The 22675-nt window shown below is 32.3% G+C and overlaps 1 protein-coding gene across 4 annotated transcripts in view; it reads left to right on the top strand.

Annotated features, from left to right (window-relative positions):
* LOC106879355 (far upstream element-binding protein 1) overlaps window positions 1-10188 on the top strand; it is a 54595-nt gene extending 44407 nt beyond the window's left edge. For 3 of the 4 annotated variants that reach the window (XM_014928871.2, XM_014928869.2, XM_014928872.2), the window contains 7 exons: window positions 2353-2557; window positions 2652-2809; window positions 2908-3092; window positions 3193-3293; window positions 4546-4848; window positions 7427-7636; window positions 9337-10188. In XM_014928871.2, the coding sequence (XP_014784357.1) occupies window positions 2353-2557; window positions 2652-2809; window positions 2908-3092; window positions 3193-3293; window positions 4546-4848; window positions 7427-7593 (1119 nt within the window). In that variant the 3' untranslated portion in view covers window positions 7594-7636; window positions 9337-10188. The remainder of the gene's footprint in view (window positions 1-2352; window positions 2558-2651; window positions 2810-2907; window positions 3093-3192; window positions 3294-4545; window positions 4849-7426; window positions 7637-9336) is intronic. The other variant, XM_014928870.2, reaches the window with a different exon arrangement.
* The last annotated feature ends 12487 nt before the right edge of the window (window positions 10189-22675 follow it).

The following is a 22675-nucleotide window of genomic DNA, read 5'->3' as shown; positions in this document are numbered from 1 at the left end:
GGTGTAAATTTTTTCTTGAAGGATTCCCACACCTTACATTTGTAAGGCTTCGTGACCTTGTACGTAGTGCTTTATACAAAGAAAGTTATTGAAAGGTTTCTGGCTTCATTTGAACAGAGTAGATGAAAAGGACTTGGAGGAATGACAATATGTGGTTCTCTTTGGCAAAACTGAGCTCTGGTAGCAGTGTGTGCATGCAGACTGGGCCCTTTCCTCCTTGACAACCTTGCATTTATGCTGCATACACTATTTCAATTCTTTTATACTGTCTATCTTTACTACCTACAGCCATTTTGCTTGTTTTACCTCTTTCATCCATTAATGATCTACTCTTCACCAACATTGATTTTTCATTGTGTATTGTGTACCTCCTCTTCCCTCACCCATTCCCCATACTCATGCAATCTCCACCTACTCAACACTTATGGCATCTCTGTCCCATTCATTTCCACCCAGTTTGTACCTTGACATTCCACTTTTACACCTCATCACTCCATTTTTATTGTATGCCCCTCCCCCAATCTCTCCTACACTTTCTTCTTAAATGTAAATTTTCATGTAAGATAACTGATTTGGTCTGGCCTCTTCTCTCATGTAGCCTAAAGCTTCTCCTTTGAGTTTCATAGTGTTGGTGGCATGAAAAAATTAAATCAATACAGACTGTAAATTGGCTAATGTTAGAGCATCTGGCCATGGGAGCCGCACCAGATGAGACACTGGAGTACAATACAGTCCTATACGTTAGCATATAACATGAACTTAGATGAGGATTATAGTCTGCTACATGCTGCTTCAAATGACCTTTAGTTTGTTGGTCTACTAATCAGTATACTTATACTCTAATAATTTAATTTTCATATTTTCACTAGTCAATCTTTTGTGTTTCAATCACTAGACTGTGGCCATGCCAGGCCACTGCCTTAAAGGGTTTAGTCAAACATCAACCCAAATACTTACTCAAGTCTGGTACTTATTCTATCAGTCTCTTTTGTTGAACCAAGCTACAGTGACATAACCCAACACCAGCTGTCAAGTAGTGATCACATGTACATATAGGCACAGGTGTGGGTACATGGTTAAAAAGCTTGTTTCTCTTGGACAAGTATCTTTTATTGTCCAGACCAAAATGTTGTGAGTAGATTTGGTAAATGGAATCTGAAAGAAACCTGTTTGAGTGTGTTCCCTTGTCATGGTATCATATGTAAATAAGCATCACTGTTGGAGAAGTGATGTTTGTTGTCAGTCTTCCATGAGAAACGTGTCTGACCAAGGGTGGAGTGTTACCTGGAAGCAGGTGAGGGTTGGCATCAAGAAGTAGCAAATCTGCCTCAACAAATTCCATGCAAGCAGGGAAACGTAAACATTAAATGATATATAACGTCAGTTTACAAATTTAATTTTGTTTCTGAAGGTCATTCATAAACCAAAACTTTATTCAAGCAGGATTTTGTACTTAGCAAAAGCAAGGTAGCAAGTGATATTCCCAGCTTGCACCAACCATTGTTCCTGGTTTGCATTACTCTATCACCTGAAACATTTATGTTCAAAAAATTGTTCATAAACTAAGGTTCCTTTATGTGTGTGCGCACACACCCATATAGACGTTTCTCACAGTTTTTGTCTGCCAGAATCACTCAAAGCATTAGTTGTCTTGGAGCTATTGTAAAAGATACTTGTCCAAGGTGCCACACAATGAGACTGAACTCCAAACCGCATGGCTGCAAAGCAGGTTTCTTAACTGCACATCCATGATTAAAAGTTCTGAATGATAATTTTATCTAACTCTTTAATGATAAGTTTCCTATTAAATTAATTGTTACTGCAATTTCAATGGAAAATATAATGTAATATTAGATAAAATCTTCCAGAATTTTGGAAGTAATTGAGAATTATGGCAGATTTCTTTTCTTTATCTATTTATTTATTTTTTACCAATCTTTTTTTATTAGACTGGTGCTTTTAATATATGGCTTAGTTGGTTCTTAAGACTTTTGAATGTTATTGAATACAAATGCATTATAATGGGGTTTTATATCATGGATTTGGAAGCAGCCTCAAGGGTTGGTGTCTGGTTTGATTGAATTGTTTTGTAGTAAATGAGAGGATTTTATATTTTAGCAGCATCAAGAAAAATGTTGCTGGCTGGCTTCATTATTTTGTTGGGAGACAAATTTGATTCAATTTGTCTTATAACATTCTGTCCCATTGATTCATTTTGACATTTTCATTTTATAAATCTAATATCATTGTGAAATAGTTTTTCTATTACACCATATTATGTAACATAACTAGCATGAGTATAATTGCTTGGTACATTGACTTTTTTTTTTACTTGATTATTATACTTTTCAGCAACAAGGCGGTATTGGTCGTGGCTTTCCTATGGGCCGAGGTAGAGGTCGTGGTAGAGGTGGTGGCCCTTTTAATAACATGACTGGTCCTCCTGGTCCAAATGGTCCTGGCGGTAGAGGAATGGGACGTGGCTTTGATCCAAATTTTCAAGATGAAACTACTTATGCTGTGCCTGCTGACAAATGTGGTTTAGTAATTGGCAAAGGTAATATCTATTACTAAGATGTAATTAATAAAATCCTTTTTCAATATCTTATGTTATACGTTTTGCTCACTACTTATGTTACACTTGGTTTTAGGTGGAGAAACAATCAGAGAAATTATACGACAGTCTGGTGCTCATGTTGAGCTTCAGCGGCAGCCTCCACCAAATCCCAATGAAAAGATCTTTAATGTCAGAGGTAGTCCACAACAAATCCAGCATGCTATACAAATGATATGTGAAAAAGCAGGTTTGGTAAGTTGTAGATATATATTGACTTAAAAAAAATTTTTTTCACTTTGTGATATTAAAATTTTAGTTTTTATTTAATTTGTAAAATTTGTTTGTTTTAGCAACCACCACCACCAGGTCCTAATGGACCAGCTGGACCTGGAGCACCAGGTGCACCTGGAGCTCCTCCAGCACCTGGGAGTGCTGGTCCCCATGGTGCTCCTGGGGCTCCTTCTGGACCTAATGCACCAGGTGTACCTCCAGCTGGGGCAGGGTATGATCAGTATGGACAGTATGCTCAACCAAGGTATGTAGTCTTTTTATTTCCATTTGATGTCTTTAAAGACTTCAAGTTTGGGTTATGTGTAAAAATCCATGTTTCTTTTTCCATCCACCTATCATTACAGCCAGCAAGCACCAGCTGGCCAGCAGCCATATGGAGGTCAAGCATGGGGAGCAGCATATCAGCAAGGTTATCCACAACAGCAGCAGCAACAAGCTGATCCAAGTAAATTTTTAATTTCACACTTTTACACAGCACAAAAATCAAAATTAGTATGTAGGCAATGTCATTACTAGCATTAAAGTTTATTTTTTTTGGGGGGGGGGGATTTGTTTTGGGTTGTAACAAACATGGGCAAATTGTGGTTTTTATAGTCAAGGAGTTTATTTCACAAGTATGTGATTTCTGTTTAGTTCTTATATGACACCTTATGCAAATGACTTCAATTATACTTTGACTGTTATTTTAAGAAAATTATTTATTTATTCACCAAATCTCTTGATTTTGTTTTTGGTTTTTATCCTACCAAATTCTGGTGCCTCAAACATTTTAAGTACCACATTTAATCTTTTGATTAAATCTATATTATTATTAATAAAATTATATAGATAGAAACTGCTAAAGCATGTCATTTGTATGTTGTCGGTGTTCATTCATGCAATTTAAAAGCTTGTGAATTGGAACATACAATAAACTAGACAACAGTAAAATAAGTACTAAACTGAAGTACTAGTCCTTTTGCATCAGCATTACCATGACAGTATGGGTTCAACAAAATTTTTCCCCATGAAAATAGTGTGTTTTAGGAAGCTACATACTTGTATAACATCATCTAACAGAGTAAGTGCGAATGTCAGTGTCACACTTTATCAACTTTGCTCTTAGAGGCTGTAACCAAACATATAATATTATTTTGATATCTGTGGGTAAATTACAAACATTCCAGGCTGAATCTGAACTCACAATCCTGAAATTTTGGATTCCCAAGTTTTCATTACTGCGATTGCTTTCGGCAATTGAAATTAATTGCGAAATCCAGTAATTTTTTTTTTTTTTTTTTTTTTTTTTTTTGGTAATGATTTTTGGGTTAGAAATATGTTCATCATTGGGGTATGACTGGATTAAAAGCTGCTCTATTGGATGTCTTTTAAACTAGTTGTACTATATTTGTATTAACCTGGGAGGCAGGGTTGTGCCTGTGACCTTCACATACCCTCAGGGACCAGTGAGGTCAGTATGGTTATTGTTCTTGAAATGTCAAGTCAATGGTTATTTAGGAATGGACAAAAGTATGTTATATGAGAAAGGGATTACAAGTGAGTGGAAGTGCCTCAATTAGAATAGTTTGTAAACTAAAACTCTGTGGATTTACATAAGAATTTTAAATTGTTCCCATTGCAAGTCTGTATTTTTAGATAACTTCTGATTCTCAAGTTGATTTTATATTCAAGCTTCTTACCTTACATTCAATATATAGTATCTTTTCCAGATAAACAGGCTCAAGATGCTAATGCAGCCGCATGGGCTGCTTATTATGCTCAGTATTATGCACAGTATGGTCAATATGGTCAGTACCAGGCCCAGCAAGGAGGCCAAGGAGCCCCTCAACAGCCAGGCCAACCAACTGGCCCAGGAGCACCCCAACAACCCCAGTTACAGCAGCCACCTCAACAGCAGCCCCAACAACAACAACCCCAACAGCAACAGCCTCAGCAACAAGTTGCACCCCAGCAGACGCAGCAGCAGGCTGCACAGCAACCCCAACAACAGCAGCAACCTGGTGAGTGATAATTGGAAATATTTTAATGTTTTAGAGTGTTTGTATTCACAATCTGAATATTGAGGTTCATTTTTGAACATGTAATAGATTTGAAATATATGTTTCTATTGACCTTCAAACAGCAAAATTAAAAATTTAGATTGGTTTATATTTACAGCATAAACTTGGTTTTGGAAGCTTGGAATTTGCATTTAATATTCATGTGTGGGCGGGGAAAATGTCTTTGCAACTTTCCTCTAATCTGTATATTTCTCTGAACTTTTGCTTGTTCATTTGTCAACTCTCAACCAATATGAAGCTGTTCATCCTTTGATGTCACATTGTGTACTTGCTAAATTGGTAAAGTGGTTAACCTTCTACTGGCTTCTGCTGCTCAATGATGATGATGGGATCTGATTATGTAACTTTGTTGGCATTAAGGCTTGGTTGATTGTGTTGGACTTCTGGATGTTAATAGTAAAGTGGAATTTTGTGGCTGTACTACCAGCAACATTCTCCAGGCTCTCCATACAATGAAGATTAGAGCGTTCTTCTAAAACATATCTCTCACTAACATATGTTCTTAGTCTTAGCTTCAAAGTGCAACATCATAAGGATGTGAGTATGAGGTCTACTCTGTATGTGGATGGATAAGATAAGATTAATGTTGGTGGTAGCATAACCCAAGCTTTCATACCAGTGTGTAGGTACTTAGTTGTTCGAGTGAACTTTCTGAAGCTTTAAGCCCAACTGAATTACTATTTTGAATGTCTTTGTGAAATAACAGGGAGATCACATAAAGTGTCTTGCATTATTTCACATTTGTCATGGACCAAATACCATATTCATGGTGTTTCTTCCTCTTTTAGACTCACATTGAGTTTCAGAACTTTCATGATTTTTTTCTCTCTCAGACTGTTGAGCAACAGTCCTGCAAGAGCAAGTAAAGAAGTTCCTTAAGTTTCTGTAGTGATTCCCGTCAGCTTTCATAATTGTGGAGGCAATGGTAAAATCCCTCCAGTTCTGTGGAATATTTTCACCAACTGATGCTAGAATCAAGAAACTGGTAAGCTCCTCCATTTTCCCATGCTTCTGCTGGGATCTCATTTATTCCTGGTTCTTTACTAAGACTAACACCTCTTCTGTACTTGGATCGTCTTAATGTGTTATATTTTTCCAGAATTTCCCTGTTGACATTCTTTGGTGCATTGAGCATTTCGATGGAAATACTATGCAAAGTACTCAAGTATTTCTCCTTTTCCCAAAACATTGTTGATTCATTGGAGGTCCATGTATAACATCTGTCTGACATTTGCAACCTGTTGGCTTTGTTTTCCCATCATTCCTACTTGATCTTGTAAAATGTATGATTACAATCTCTTGATTTCTCAGTTTTAGCACAGTTTGAACAAGTGTTGGGGGCTTTACTGCATTGTTGTTAGAGTGAGACAAGAGGGATGCATTCTCACAGTGGAACCAGTTTTGATGTTTCTTTGGGTTCTCATGCATTGTTTAAGCTGTCATATACTGCAGTGCAAAGTGAAGGCTCACTCACACATATGCTTAGTAATTATTTTTTCTCCCCCATTCCAAAATAGTCCACATTCCTCTCTGCCAACTTCAGTCTTCTGTTAGAGATTTACTGTTACAGCTACATCACCTATTTTGCCATGCGGTTGTAAGGTAGACAAGGTGATGACGACAGCTTGAACTGCTGCTGCATTCATGTTTCCTTTTTTATTATTTTTCCTTGAAAGTGTTGATAGTGATAAGACTCTGGACATTGAGCCACTCGTGCATTTTGCTTAAAACACACATTAAAATTAGCTTATCATAATGTCTTTGGGGTTAAACATTACATGAGTATAAATACTGATCAAGGTGGTACAGCAATAAATAACATATTAATCTTGTATATCATGACTATTTCATCAGGACACAGTAAATGTGAAGTGCCATGCTTTTTGTCAACCAGCATGGACTATATGAACACTTAAACTAGAAAAAGCAAGTAAATGTGTTTTGAAGCATAAGGATGACTGGCAGTTTTTGGTTTATGAAAATTTTGGAAGAAAAATATTTGTAAAATTTTCACCGCATTCTCTTCATGGAAATCATTGTTTCATTGTAGTTGTATGCTGAGTTTACATTGAGAAATTGCAGCCTCTAATTCCATTTCTTGCACTATTATTATTTCCTGCACTTGGAAGTCTTTCAAATTTAGTTACTGTTACTATATATGAAGTTCATATGTAATTTCTAAAAAGTCTATGATCTTTTTAAATACAAATATCCCAGGAACAATTAATTCTGTGAAGCAGAAATCATATCATTTAAATCAATTTATGGCAGATTTGCTTGAGATGTTTTAATATTTTTATAAATTTACTGTAAAATAATTTTTACCTGTTTTGTGTAAAGGTGATAGTTTTATTATTATTATTATTATTAAGTAAATTTTTTTCTATAAAATAATTATATAAAATTACTCTTCCAAAAATTTTTTCCATATAGTATTAATTTGTTATTTAAATGATCACATTGTGGATTCAGAATTTTTCTGCACTGTTTTTTGAATTGAGTGGCTTTTTTTCCTTAGCTATCAACCCCCAAACTGGCCAACCTGATTACAGTGCTGCTTGGGCAGAATACTATCGTCAACAAGGGATGCACTATCATGCAAATATGATATTACAACAAGCAGCACAACAACAAGGTCAAGTGGGAAGCCAAGGTCAGGCCAATCAACAACCTCAACCCCAGTGATGATGTTCTGATTCATTTCATTTTAACCTATGGCAGCAACTAGGTAAATGTCAACTGTTTTTCCTCTCATCTTTCCATTCTCTTTCTATGTCTCCCTTTTCCTAGCTTCCAGATCCAATGGAGAAGAATGCACCATCCCAATTAGTCCCTAAATTTTTTTTTATATTGTACAATTTTACCTTACATATATACATACACACACACACACACACACACACACACAAACACACAATTGATTAACATTTGTATTTTTCATAGTTTCAATAAGAGGCACCTTTTCAATTAATTTTGAGACTAACCAAGAATTTGGAAGAATTTAGTGATGTAATATGCTGGTGAATATTGCTACAGACTTTATTAATTACACATATAGTATTGTATAATAGAGTAACATCAATGAATTTTGCTAATTGCATTTTTCTTCGAAAATAAACTAAACACCTGACCTCTCTGCACAGAGTTGGCATCAAAATACTTATATTATGATAATTATATCAGAGTTTGTAGGATAATGAAACCATTTAATGTTAGAATACACTTTATACTGCTCTACTCGTGGTGGCTAAAAAACAAATAAAAGTAATTGTAGTTCATTATTTATAGTTTCAGCATTTTTGTATTATTAAACCTGTTGGATTGTATCCAGTCTATGTCATTTTCATTTAAAAATTTATAGTAGTTAACATAGTGTAAGTTAATGCAATGTTAAGTTTAATCCTAAATTGTAGAAAAACGTTTTTGTGTGTAATATTGCTCAACAAATATATATTGTGTTAAGATATTTGTAATTCTCACTCCATTACTCATTGAATAGTCTTCTTTGCCTAACATATTGCAACTTAAAAGATATTGCTTAGGATTTATGAAGACATATCATTTGATTTATAAAACCAAATTAAAGTTTAAAGTATTTAATTTACTAAGAACTACATTAATATTAAAAAGAAATTTAGCACATTTTTGTAAGGGTGTCTAGTTTCCTTGTATTTATCTTAGTACAAATAACAAATGTGTAATCATACATGCCAAAAATCTTTTAAGTAAATGTGAACTAACCAAAGTTTATGTACTTGTCAAGTTAGCATTGCAACCTACACACTTGTTTGTGTTTCTGTTTATAACTTGGTTTTGATTGAAAAAATAAACCAGAGAAAAATTCATTATAACTGGTGATCTTCCTGTTGACTGATTGTCTTGAACCTGTAATTTTCAGTCTGTACTGTAATACTTATTTCTTTCTGGTATATTGAGGGGTGAAGGGGTATGGTTGTATGTACAGTTTATTACTCTTAAACTAAACTAAGTAATTACATGGATGGTGCATTCTAATTCATCATTGATTCCAAGGAATAGTAAGTATTAATGGTGAGTATTTTACATAATTACTTAAATTAAACATTTATTTCACTTATGTGGTACCTGGATATATATATGCTCTTGAATCACTCAACTTCCATTTTGATGGATTTTTCATATTTTGTTAAAGTAATGACTTATCCAAAATTAAAGGTGGGTGGGGATAATCTTTTTTTAAAGTTACCTTCTGACTTTTGGATTCCAGGTTACTTATCTGCTGTGCATCAAATGGCTATGAATATCAGACGTTTCTTTCCTATACTATATGTCCACTCGCCATTTTACATTTACATTTTTAATTTACAACAATCTTTCTAAGTTTTCTTAAATGACTAGAACCGTATTTGAACCATGCAAAAATAGTTTGCTTTTGTTTATTTCACACAGGATCCCTGAAGGAAAAAAATGTATCGACTCTACTGGATTTCTTGATGAAGCAGCCTAAAGTTGTATTGCTACTTCCACGATTCTATGACATGCTTTAGTGGTCCTATGTTGAATAACAGGGTGTGTTTGCATGTATGTGTGTGTGTGTGTACATGTATACACTCATGTACATACTTTTGATTGGTGTATTGTCTGAGTTTTATATATATATGTATATATATATATATATATATACATATATATATATATATATATATAAAACTGTGTGTATGTGCATGTATTATCGTTATAGGTTTCAAATTGGACTGGATTTCCTATAGATTTGTTTGAACATTCCATGTGCTGAGGTGCAATTTCATTTCACTTTAGATACTCAAACAGTTTGGGAGGGAATTGCAGCACATTCTAAACTATGTTCACAATTGGAGCATACTTATAATAGAGTACCATCATTTTGCAGCTTCCGTGAGTGTTGTCCAACTTCAGTCATGCTGTTTCATGAAAGTGGAATCTTCCTAATCATTATATGTTCTTGCTCTCCTGCCCTTCCACATCTGTTAGCAGAGAGGCATCAGTATAACATTGTAACTTGTGGATCTAGTAATTTAAGAGCCATGAGTATTTTTAACATAGTTTGTTAGTGTCATTAATCAGTGACCATTGTGAATAAGTTTCATTTTTGTACATGTAAAATATTCATCAGAGATCTTGAATTTTTTCATACAACATGGCCTTGTGTGATTAGCAACATATACAGTGCTGCTTTTCAGCCAATGTTGAAAGGATAGCAGCTGATTGAAGGTAAGATCATTGGGGAAATATGATTTGCAATAAAGTTTCTTCATGTATTGACTTGTGTTTGTGTTAAGTTCCTGTTAACCTGCCCTCATGTCAGGTAAGTTATTTTCAGGTAGCACATTTTACAGCATAATGTTTAGATGTTTGAATCTTAATGAACCATCGTATTTATGTCTTCTATGAAGTACAGTCTTTGTAACATAGAACATGTAATTTCTAGCACATGTTTTAATTGAAATCAAATGCATCTTGATAGTTTATATATTTTTCTAATTCCAAGATGGGGTTTCTACAACATCATTGTCGGTCATGTGAAATAATGTGCGTATGTGTATGTAAGAGAAAGCTTGTAGATATGATAGCGAGGTCTAACCCCTTTACGTCAACTTCATTCAGAACTAATTGCCATACTCATAATATCACAATTCATTTGTTACCAGGGATATAGCGAACAGTTGTTTTTCACTTAAAGGGTGTGTGTGAATCATGTGACTTGCATTTTTTTCTCTTTATTTATTCATTTATTTTGAAGGTGGCTGTCTGCTACAAAATTTTTATTCTTTTCTCCTTTAACGAATATAAGTTCTGGATGTTTCTGTTTCTATTATTAGTTAGTTACGTAAACCTTTTCATTATGTTTTTGAGATATTTCATTTTTGAAAGTGCTGTTTTAATTCCATGTATATTGTGCATATTAATGTAAAGTACCATTTGTCATAACAGTTTTTTTTTTATATTGTACCATATGCTTTTAAGTTTTCTCTCTACCTCTCTCTACATATATATTGCATATATATAAAACATATGTATAATGTATATATATATGGCTTGACATTTTTATTTTCATACCTGTTTTAATCTCTTTTTATGCTCCATTTAACTGTATTTCATACTGTTGTCATAATTCAGTTACATAAATGGCAGTGTGACAGAAACCATATATAATTGATGGTTATGCTTGTCAAACTTTTATCACTTAAATGAGTTACAGAAATGCTTTAACTTTTAGATTTGTCATCTCTTTGGTGTCAGTTACTTTAAGCTTTGCCTCATTTTCCTTTTATTTGTATCGTCAGATATCTTCAGTTGCAACATTAATCCATTTGACTCAACTCTAATGTTGTAACAGTTATTAGTTTTCCAGTATAATTTCTACAAATTGTTAATCATCGTTGTCTGTGGGGTGAGTATATTACACAGAAAGTTATAGTATTCAAAAGTATCACACTAAACATTTTAATATTTTGGTTAGAACTTTATATTTTAAAAGAAAAAACAACCTTTGTACTATTGAAAAGTATTCTTTGCCAAAAATCTTATTTCAGTGTTTTCATATGCCATTTTAATTACATGTATATTGAAATATTGACAATTTAGTCTTTTATTTGTATGCGCTAAAAGTACTTCCTCAAAATTTATTACAAGTTACGTTTTTTGGTATGATATGAAGTTAAGCATAAAATTATTTGAGTTATCAAAAACAGTTAATTGCTTGTTTGTTGATCAATTTTGAACGTATTTTCTATTCACTTACTTCTCAATTTCTATTATTCAAGATATTAAGGCTCTACACAATTTGATGACTGAGCTCGTATGTGCAATAATACTATACTAAATCAGACAGTATTAAAAAGTTTCTTTCAGCAAGTGTATTTAAGGACTGTGCTTTCTCTCTCTTTTCCCATTTATCTACATATGATTCTAAAATATATATCTTCTTCACACTCGTTGACAGCTAAATTTTTATGAATAGGATGACAGTATCTTGAAATTCTACTAGAACTTAGTGTAAGAGTTTTTGTAGCTTAACGCTTGCTGTATTTTTTGTTATCCTGCTGTTTGTAGACCTTTGAAGGTTCTTTAACGTTGATTAATCTCTCCCAATATAGTTTAGTAAAATATATTGTTTTGTCATTTTTAGTTTGGATTTGCACATGAGAAAAAACTTACACCTGCCTTACATGTTTCATAGATGAAAACAGTTGTCACTTAGGTGACTTATGTTAAGAAGGAAGATTATTTAATTATGCATTTGTGTGTGCTTAAATTGTAATATAGTTATTGGCTACTAAAAAATAATTAGCAAAAGAGCTGTACATGGCATCAAGAATTTGGGAAAAAAAGGCTTATTAGGGCAGTGGATTTGTTAAATAGTTACAACGTTGGACAAAATATCATCTAGTATTTCTTTCAACTCCTTAAATTCTGAGCTCAAATACTGCCAGTTAATTTTGCCTTTTATCCTTTTGGGATTGATAAAGTACCCGTGAACTGTTGAGATGAATATAGTCACCTCCCTCTCCCCCCTCAATGCAGGCCTTATGCCTATGCTAGCAATAATTATTAATTTGGATAGTATTGTGTATATACGTTAGGTTACATTAGCCTGATTTTGAGATATGGTTTGATGGCTCCTTTATTTAGTCAGGTGTGGTGCAGTTAGAGGTGGCTTTGTGTTCTTGGTAACTATTACAGGTTTGTTTAATTGCATGTATATACAGTATTGTGTGGTAAAGCAATTACCGACTGCATTGTTAATTACTTTTTTCTTGCAAAAAAAGTGACAAACTAAGTATCTGACTTATTTAAGATTACAGTAACTGTAACTATATGAATCACTAAAAGAACTGTTTTGAATGTATATCTATTTTATATATTTAAGTATGTGCAATATATATTTATTTCCTGGTCTCTATTAACTGTTTAATTTTTATTTTTGTTTATTTTATTTTGTGTGTGTGTGTATGAACATAATGTGTGTGTGTATATGAACATGTTTTATAAAATTATTGGTTCTTTTTCTTTTTTTTTCTTTTTCTTTTTTTCTTTTTTTAAACTTAGTCAAGCAAAAAAAAATATTTGATTTGAAGATCTGATAAGTTCTGTTTTTGCTAGGATCTGATGAATTTTAAAATCAATTGAGTCTTTGTGAATTGGAATAGTATTCCATAATTCATGAATAATTATCAGCAAAACCAAGGTGTGTTATATGCTGTATATTCTTTCTCTTGCATGTCAAAATGTCTTACGTTGTTCATTTATTGACTTCATTTTGACCCAAATTACTTTTAGAAAAAGAAAAAAAATCAATGCGGTGCACATTGACTTTTGAGTCTATATGAAATTAGATGTTATTATTAGGTGAGCATTTTTTAGATTGGAACTTGAATTATTACTACCTACTGAAATATTACTGCTCTTTGAGTTATTCCGATCTTATTTGTTCTATCATGATTATGCTAATCCAAAAATTTAAAAAGTATTGGAATAGAAGTGGAAGGAATTGTTTTCTGCCCACTTTTTTTTTTTTTTTTTTTTCTTACCCCCTCATTTAAACAGTTTAAGATATATGCAACTGCTATTAGCTTAGCTCTTCCTTTACAACTTTCCACTTTTTATTTCATGCTAATTTTCAATTATTTGGATGTTTTAATATTGATCACTTTCTCTTTAGACTTGCATTATTATATTTATTTTTACTTGAATATGCAATGTTTGATATTGGTTGCTGAACTATTTGACTTATTTATTCATTCATCTGCAGAGTTTAAGTGATTAGGATGTTTGTATTGCTACTGTCTGGTTTGTTTTTGATGTTATTTCTTATTTCACTAGAAAATGTCTGATTTTTATACCCCTGTCAATCATGGTTTGAGATTACAATATATCTATCATTCTTACAGCTATGTTGTTTTTGTTTTGTTAGGTGATTATTTTAGTAAAACGTTTTGAAAATTGAATAATATAAATGTTGCACATGTGACATGTATTCCTCTCAATTGTTTAGTGGTTAATGTAAAAAGCCATTGTAATAATTGTTTTTAATGGTCCCACTCCTACTAAACAGTAGAAGATGCCTTGGTCCCTTTTGCTGGTGTATCTAGAGCACATCAACCAGTGGGTTTGGGCTGCTGTTCACTATCTAGTGGAGCCATGCTTAGCTTGGATTAAAAGAACCCATTGGAACCTTGATGCTATAACCACAACCACAAATATCTTGGTATGTTTCTAAGGTTTCTCTAACTTTGATATATTTTATTGTCTACATATATTTATTTGCTATATAGATTGTTTAACATTAAAATATTTTTTAAATATATAGGTGATTGCTTAAAAAATTTTAAGGGTAAATTGTAATTCTGTAGTACGCATTTCATGTGTGGTTTGAATAATATAAATGTAATTTACTTGAATGTCTAGATACTATCAATTAGATGGATTATTGCAGACATTTGATATGCATTTAAAAATTTTTTTAATATTAAATTATTTTATTATATGCTGTTTTTGTCAACTGTATATTGCTCTAGTTAATCTAAATATCCTTTTTCCAATTTATCTGTAGTAACAGTAATTTTTTTTTTTTTTTTTCCCAAAACATGAATATGATTTCATCTCCCTAGTTTTAGCATTGGAGGTTTATGTTGTAGGCTCTGTTTAATATACATGGTGCAAATATCTAGAATAAAACTGGATATTCTTTATAATTTAAATATTTTTGATAATTAAGCTAGTATTTACTGTTTTTTTTTTGTTTTGTTTTGTTTTGTTTTTTTATTGTTTATACCAATTATTTTGCATGATGCAGGGTTGCAATCTTATCACTCCTCTCATGTGCTGTTTTGGCTTTAATTGCATTTGTGTAAGCCATATCATTGGATATTTACAACAAACACTAGTGTATCTCATGCTTAAGTAATTGGTGGGCATTATACACCATATTGTATTCGAATTCAGTATATATTTGTTTAACATGCATGAATTATGTTTCTGGAATTGAGTGCCCTGTTTCAGACAATGTAAACTATTCCCTGTTTGCAATGACATTAGTGTCTCGCTACATGGTGAGTACCAAGTATTCTAAATATTTTTATAACTTAGATTTTGTATTCCTTCATGTCGACAATGACAGCCTTTATCTGAATCTGGCTGTGTATACTTAGTTGACATCGAACAGTTTAAATATTGTTTTCAAGAAAATTTCGTAGATTTATTTAAACAAAAATGGAGCTAGTTGTCGCATGACATAAAACTTTTTGAGAAATGAGATGGAAAGGGGGATATTAAAAACATGCTTGATAAACTTGTGATGTTATTGTGTATAGCAAAGTTATTTATTTGGATTTTTTTAAAAATTAGTTGACCTGTGAAATTTTGCTTAGCTATTATCATGGGACAATGATCTTTCTGTGATAGGAATATTTTTAAAAGTTAAAAATTAGTATATTTAAAAAACCCTTGCTAGAATTTATTAGAATATTGTAAATATTCAAAAGCATTTAATTTAAATTTTAAAAAAAAAATCAATGGTGGAAGAGAGAAAATGTTTAAATATTATTTTTAAATGATTTGGAATTACTTAAATCGATTTTAGACAATATAATTTCATTAAGTTTGTCTCACTTTAAAGTCCACCCCTGTATAAAGAATGAGTAATTTTCTTTCTCTTCTTTCCACACATTGGTTATTTTGGCATCCACTGATATCAGCTTTAGTTATTCTCAGCATGACTATTTTTGTATCAAACTCAGAAATAAAAGCCTGAATTCCTTATTCAGAGTTTTACTTACATTCATTTATGTGGATTCTCTTTAGTTGACCATGTGACAGTTGTTAATACCCATACATTAAAAAGATAAGGCTGTATTTCCTTAAGTTTCCTTCACTTCCCATTATTAATCTCAATAAATAAGTATTAAACTTTCATAAATTAATGGAACCTCGGGTTTAGTTTAATTGTACAACTTTTGTATATAATCAATCTCCATTAAAATCAAATATCCTTATGTTGTTTCACAGGATATTTTTCATTCTATCATGAACATTATTTGAAACTGGAGGATTATATTTACCTTAAATAGTTTCATGCAAACTTAAGTGTTCCAATAGTTGGGTGATGTAATATAGTGTAGTTTGACTTTTACAGTCACCGCCTGTCATTCTCAATCATACAATAATAATATGCACTTGCATTCAAAACCTGTACCTTGATACAACTGTCACATGAAAAACTTTATTGCATTTTATTGACTCACATTGGGAATCGCCTAATTTATTTCACCAAAATTTTGTTCAGATTTGAAGCACATGGAATTTTTGATTTTCAACTGAAAATGACTCATTCTACCATTTTATTTATTATTTACTTTTTATTTATATACATGCAAATATATATATATATACATACATACACATCCTTACTACTTATATTTTCAATGTAATTTTAAATTATTTGCTATTATTCTGGCTGTGGGTTCAATTTTTAAAATTTTCTTTTAGAATATTATTAGTAGCTTTTCTCTCTTCTCCAGTGTTTATTTGTAGGATACACATGCCAAATTATAATTTGTTAGATATTAATATAGATTGGATATTAATGAGTGTTTGTGTAAGTTATCCTTGCATTCGCTTTGATATCTTAAATATTGAGCAAAATATTTAAGTAACGTATTTCTAATAACATTAGTAACACCTTTCAGTTTTTAAGGACAAAAAGAAAGTTGTATGTTGATAGATCTGAGAGAGGGAGATTCCCAAGAGTAACAAAAAAAAAAAAAAAGTCCTCCCAATGTTTTGTTTTATTTTGCAAAAAAGAGCTCTCAACTAATGTACAACACTGGTTCAGTATAATTGAAGTTAACAGAGGCCATCACTAGGCTACTGATAGTTTCAGTTAATTTTACTACGGTAGTTCTATTTCCTCTCTGTCCCTGCTGCAAAGTGATGAAGTTTATTTATTAAAAATTTATTTGTGCAATTAATTTATAATAAATTCCACTGTATTTTAAGAGCACCATACAGTGTCAAATACAAATTTTGAAAACTCTCTTACTCTCCCTTTCAGTTTGTAACTTATCTTTATATTGAAGGGATATAGTAAACAATATTTTGAAAGTTGTATTAGCAAAAAGATATGTCATAGCTAAGAATAAAATGAACAAATTAATTTTCTCTATTTAGCTTAAATTAGATTTTTTTAAGTGTCATTAAATGTGGGCTAGATTCTAGAAAAGAAATGAGATGTTTAATTGACAGCTGTAGTAAAGGTTGTTTATCAATTAATTGCAGGTTAGCAAAGTGTTCAGCACTTTCGCAAAGTCTCTGTTGCTGGCAGCAATGTGCTATTTTCTTTACTATTTAATGATGTGATAAGTAACACAACACTTAACCAACCAAAATGTGCTACTTATTTATGTTTCTTGTATTCTATTTATTACAATTTCAGTTTAGCTAGTTTTAGTTAGATTTCAATTTTCAGTTGAAATTAAAACCAAATATCTATAAGAAATATATGATTTTTATACACATTCTCATCTCGTATAAAAGAAAAAGGAAGAAATGCCCATTTGTAATATCTTATTGGCCCCTTAAATCTCCTTTGGTGCATCATTTCATTTTCTATAAAACTGCCAAACCATGGCTTTTGGATCTCAGTGTTATTGCATGTTAAAATCTGCACTAATCAGCAATTAAATTTTATTAGTGCCTGGTTGGTGGTGATCATAATATGCTAACTTATATAGGCATGTCCTGTGAGCAATATTGTTGGAAAAGAGCTCTTGATATTTATCTGATGTACTCTTGATTTTGTTCTATAGTCCAGTAAGTTAGGGAAGGGATAATTAGTGGCAAAAGAATAATTTGCTTTTGTAGTGATTAAAAATTTATTTGAAATCAAAGTTATCTCTGCCAGTAGTTTTATTGTTGTAAATCTTGGTTTTGATTGTATTCAGTATTGTCATTGCTCTAATTTTTTTTCTCTTCCTCTATTGTTTCATCAGAATTGGTAGAATTTCTTCTGTGTGTGTGTCTTTATTTAAGTTTTATGATTCTCTTTTTTTTTATAATTGTGGGATTTGCTGGATGGGTTTGGTATTTCAAATACTTCTCATGAGAGCCAGCTCTCACGTGTTACTCTGCATATTTGTGCATGCACACATGTGAGATGTAAAAGTGTTTAGAATTCCTTGGACAGTCTGTATAAATAATGTTCTGACAGTTTTGTATTTATTCTTAAGCAATTGTGAATAGAGGTTCATCCTGCCTGCTATAGATAAAAGTGCAAAAGCTTAACTCGTTTAAGAGATTGATGTATTAACAAAATGTAGAGCATTGTATTTTATTGAATGGATATTTTTCCGTGTAGGTCAACATGCAGTGCACTTATAAATAATTGTGGTGGGGTTTTTAAAATTTCTTTTCTTAATGATGAGAAAAGTATTGATTATTTTAGATCATGTTAACCGGGTTATAAGTAATTTTTTTGGCAATGTTCTACAGGTCTGCAAATTCTTTCAGAAAGTAACTCCGTATTGATAAATGTTAGGTTGTTGTTGTTTAATTCCCAATCAGCTCATAGTACAATTGGCATCAACAGTGCTTCAGGTGAAGCTATTCCATCTATTTATGTATCTAGGACTGCATTGTGCTCACTTTTTTGTTGGATGATCGAGGTATGATTTGAAGGTGATTTTGTTCGCTATTTGTAACAGATTGAAGACCTGTGTTTTTGCTGAAATTGCTTTATACAGGGATATTAAGTTTTGAAAGATTGTCAAAATTAAGTGGTTTAACACTGGAATTTAATGCTCCTCATAGTTTTGTTTTTTGTAGCAATTGAAACTGCTGGAAATATTTTTATCTTTTAGACTGCCACTGTTTATTTTTTTTTTCTCTTTAGAGTGCTGATAGTAAATGTCAAAGCAAGCTATTCAAACTGCATCATACATTATATAGGATCCCTTCACAATTGTACTTTTCTTTCAGGAATTGGTATCTGTTAAACTTATGCTTTACTTTCGTAGGTTTAGTGCCATGTTTCCCTAATTTTCAATATAATGCTACATATTGTTCTAATATCAAATCTTAACATGTATTGGCATAACATACTTAACCTTGAGTTTCCTAATATTCAGTCGCAGACTGAAATATTGTTAATATTTGAGTTAAGTCAATACCTCATTGGGTGTACTACTTAGTCAAAGTACGACCAAATGTTTAGAAATTCATGTGTCTTTCCAAATTTTCCTCTCATCCGTCACTCCACTCCATTAAATTATGTGGTGTTGAGTTAGCTGATTTGCAGCATTTAGGTCCTTACTTATTCTGAATGTTCCATCTGTTGTTGCACCACTTACGTTTGTTTGTTGAAGTGTGTGTGTATGTATGTATATATAATATATATATATATATGAAATAAATTGTAAACCAATATCTTCCTCTTTGCCCACAAATTACTTCTTTTCTATTTATTTAATCTTGTTATCACTGGGATATTTACCTTGTATTGGTATTACAGCTACAATGCTTAAAGGGAACACTTTATCTCTTTCACATTGGGTTGTATTGTTTTGGGGCTTTTTTTTTCTCTCTCTCTCTATTTCATTTCTGCCTAATGTATGTTTATAGTCATAAATCATTGTCATAGATGTTAAGGGTGCTATATACTGTAATTAACACTTAAAGGATTTCAAAATAATTTGACTATCTGGCTTTACAACATCGGCTTATGCAATGCCATCAGTGTGTTTGTACCCATACTGCTTTCTTTGAATTTTGAGAAGGAAGTGCCATTTCAGTGTCAACTTGTTTTATGTAGAAATTCTTGTGGAATAGTATTTTCTCCATATAAGCTAATACAAAAGAAGTTGGTTCTTGTAAAAAAAAAATTTTTAACAGCTCTATATAAATCCAGATATATAATTCTGAGCTGAGAACAGGCTTGTCAAACTGCTCCTAATAGAGACATCGTCATGAGTTAGTCTCAATGAAAGTGGTGGCTTAGCGGTAAGGGTATTGCATTGTAAGATTGTGGTTTCAATTCCTAGATCAGGTGACATGTTCTTGAGCAGAATATTTCACGTTGTTCCAGTCCACTCAACTAGCAAAAATGGGTAATCCTGAAACGGACCAGTATCCTGTTCAAGTGGGGAATATATATATATATATATATATATATATATATGTATGTATATGTATGTATATATATATATATACGCCATGAAACTGGGGAAATCAGCCCTTATGAGTTGGTATGACCTCAGAAGGTAACTTTACTGTACCTTGCTTTTAGTCTCCATGAAAGTTACATCATATACACAACACAAATACACTGTATCACCAAAGATTTATTTTGATAATTTACAACTTTTAGATAATAAATGTCATTAAAGAATATGTTTGACTCTTTTTACCATTAGACCTGTACTTATCTGTCAAGAATGTATTGTTATAGGCTGTGCAAAACTTTACTCCATATTTACTTGTTCTGTCAAAAATCTAACTCTAAAATTATATATTGTGTAGTTTCTTAGTAATATGTTATTATCGTGCTTACAGCTGCTTATGGTGTAATAAATAGTTGGCCAAACAACCATGCCCCATAACTCCAGATCTGCACATGATGCAGTGATTAATTTTGTATGGTCTGATCTGGTGTGTTTTATTTCTTCCTACTTTCCAAACATGGTATTTGTTGCCGATCTCCACTTTTTTTGTGTTATATGTGTGTTTTGCTCTTCCTCTCCTAGATGGATAAGAAAGAGAAAATATTGAGCTGAGGGTATGAGTACATAGTGTCAGGAAGATTAGCTAAAAATACCTCAGATTTACCTGCTCATAGGAGCCTCCAATAAAATGTTAATGGTTTTCAATGCTAGAAATGATTTCATACCTGATCAGTTGCTAATCCTTTACAAAGCTCGAGACATCCATACACGGAATGTGCTTGCTGTTACAGTTACCTAAGTGAACCATCTGACTCTCACTGAGAGCTACTGATTCATGTTCTACTTCCAATGCAATAAACTTCTTGATTACTAGTAATGCGAGGAGGATTGCAAATTTCACAGATTTTGTTATTCTTTTATTACAACTTTTTACTGCTAGCTTTGTTCACCTACTTTGGAAAAGTAGGTGAAATTTTGAAAATTTCCATCAATATAATTGAAATACACATACACCTAGTATATCTGAAATGGGCAACATGTAAGCTTGCCATGAGATGATTCCAGAGTCATTGAACTAGTCTGTTGTTAAAGGTGATTTAAGTTGTAAGGAGAGCAGCCCTTATGAAAAACTACTATTATGTCAGATTTTGAAGAGCATGACGTTGGCAGGGAACTCAATACAATACTAGAAAACTGCTCGTGTTGAGAATGACTTAATTCAAATTACTGTAGAATTGAGTTTCGGCTGTGTCGATGATACAGCATTTGTCAATGCCTTAATATTGGCGAAATGGAATTTGCTGATTTTCATAAAATTAAATCAGCAATCTACTACCTATAACATCATTTGTAAGAGTAGTGTTTATTCTGCTCATTTCAAACATCATGAAAATTATGCCAACAGAAACGGCTGCACCAAAACATTTTTCGAAATAGAGCTTACATTTCAAGGGTGAAGTCTAATATATATATATATTTAGAGTGAATTTCTTTAACTAGTCTGCTCTGTTAATCATGTCAACCGTATACAAGGGGGTGGGACCTTTTATGTACTGATGTTTTTTACACAGGTAGTATGAAATGGTAGCCTTGTTTAGTTTGTAAGGATTAGTTTTGTGTACTACACTAGGACTATTCTTGTACTTTTTTCCTTTTCACTACATTTAACACATGGTTTTGTGATTAAAGGCCTGTTACAAGAAGCTTTTATTGTTTGTTTCTTGTACAGCAATTGTTTATGATTGATAAATTTATTAGGATGAATCTAATGAAATATTTATTTGGAGGACATTTAACAAGATGTAGGATTTGTAGCATTCAAAAAAAAAAATCTTAAAATGGCTGTTACCATACCTTGTGAGCTTCATTTTTTTGTGGAGCTCAACCAACTTGCTTTTGTCACAACCTCCTGTGAATGCATTGTAAATATAGATGTGCTACATTGGACTGATAGTTTCATATATAAAGTAGATTTTTTTTTCTACAGTGCCACTTTAGTGTTTCAGCTCCTTGTTTACTTTCTTTCTTCTTTTTTTTCTTTTCTTTCGCTTGTATTGGGCATTCAGGAGTTGGTAAACCACAAACAAAGGTGTAGGTTTTGTCAAGAAATGGACATCTGATGACATTATTTCTTACTAAATCTAATATTTTAGTGAATGATGCAACATTGAGAATCTATCCTGTTGCTGCTACATGTAGCATAATAGATTTTGTTCCTCATTTAGTCATTAAAAGCTGCTTAGTGATCAAATAGTATATAAATAAGAAATTAAGTTACTCCTTGTGTTTGCCTAATATAATACAATCTAAATTTGTAGCAAGCTGTTTATCATTGGATGCACCTATTTATTTTCCAGTGTTTGTTTTGCTCTTGTCATTAGTAACATGTTGAAGTGTCTGCATAGCAAGGAAATAACCAAATTATAACCTAAAGTTCAGGTGTGAAAGTCCTACATTCTATATACAGTCAGTTCAGTTAATGCTTGGATTTCATCTAATTGTGTCTGTGCCACATAAAAGCATTCAGTTCACTCTGAAGCAATTGGCATTAGGTAGGGGATCTAGCCAAACAAATAGAGCCTGGTGCAGCCCTC

Source organism: Octopus bimaculoides, chromosome 2, assembly GCF_001194135.2.
Source record: "Octopus bimaculoides isolate UCB-OBI-ISO-001 chromosome 2, ASM119413v2, whole genome shotgun sequence".
NCBI classification, from domain to species: domain Eukaryota; kingdom Metazoa; phylum Mollusca; class Cephalopoda; order Octopoda; family Octopodidae; genus Octopus; species Octopus bimaculoides.
The sequence above is the reverse complement of the archived record's forward strand: the minus strand, read 5'-3'. Positions and strand labels throughout refer to the sequence as shown.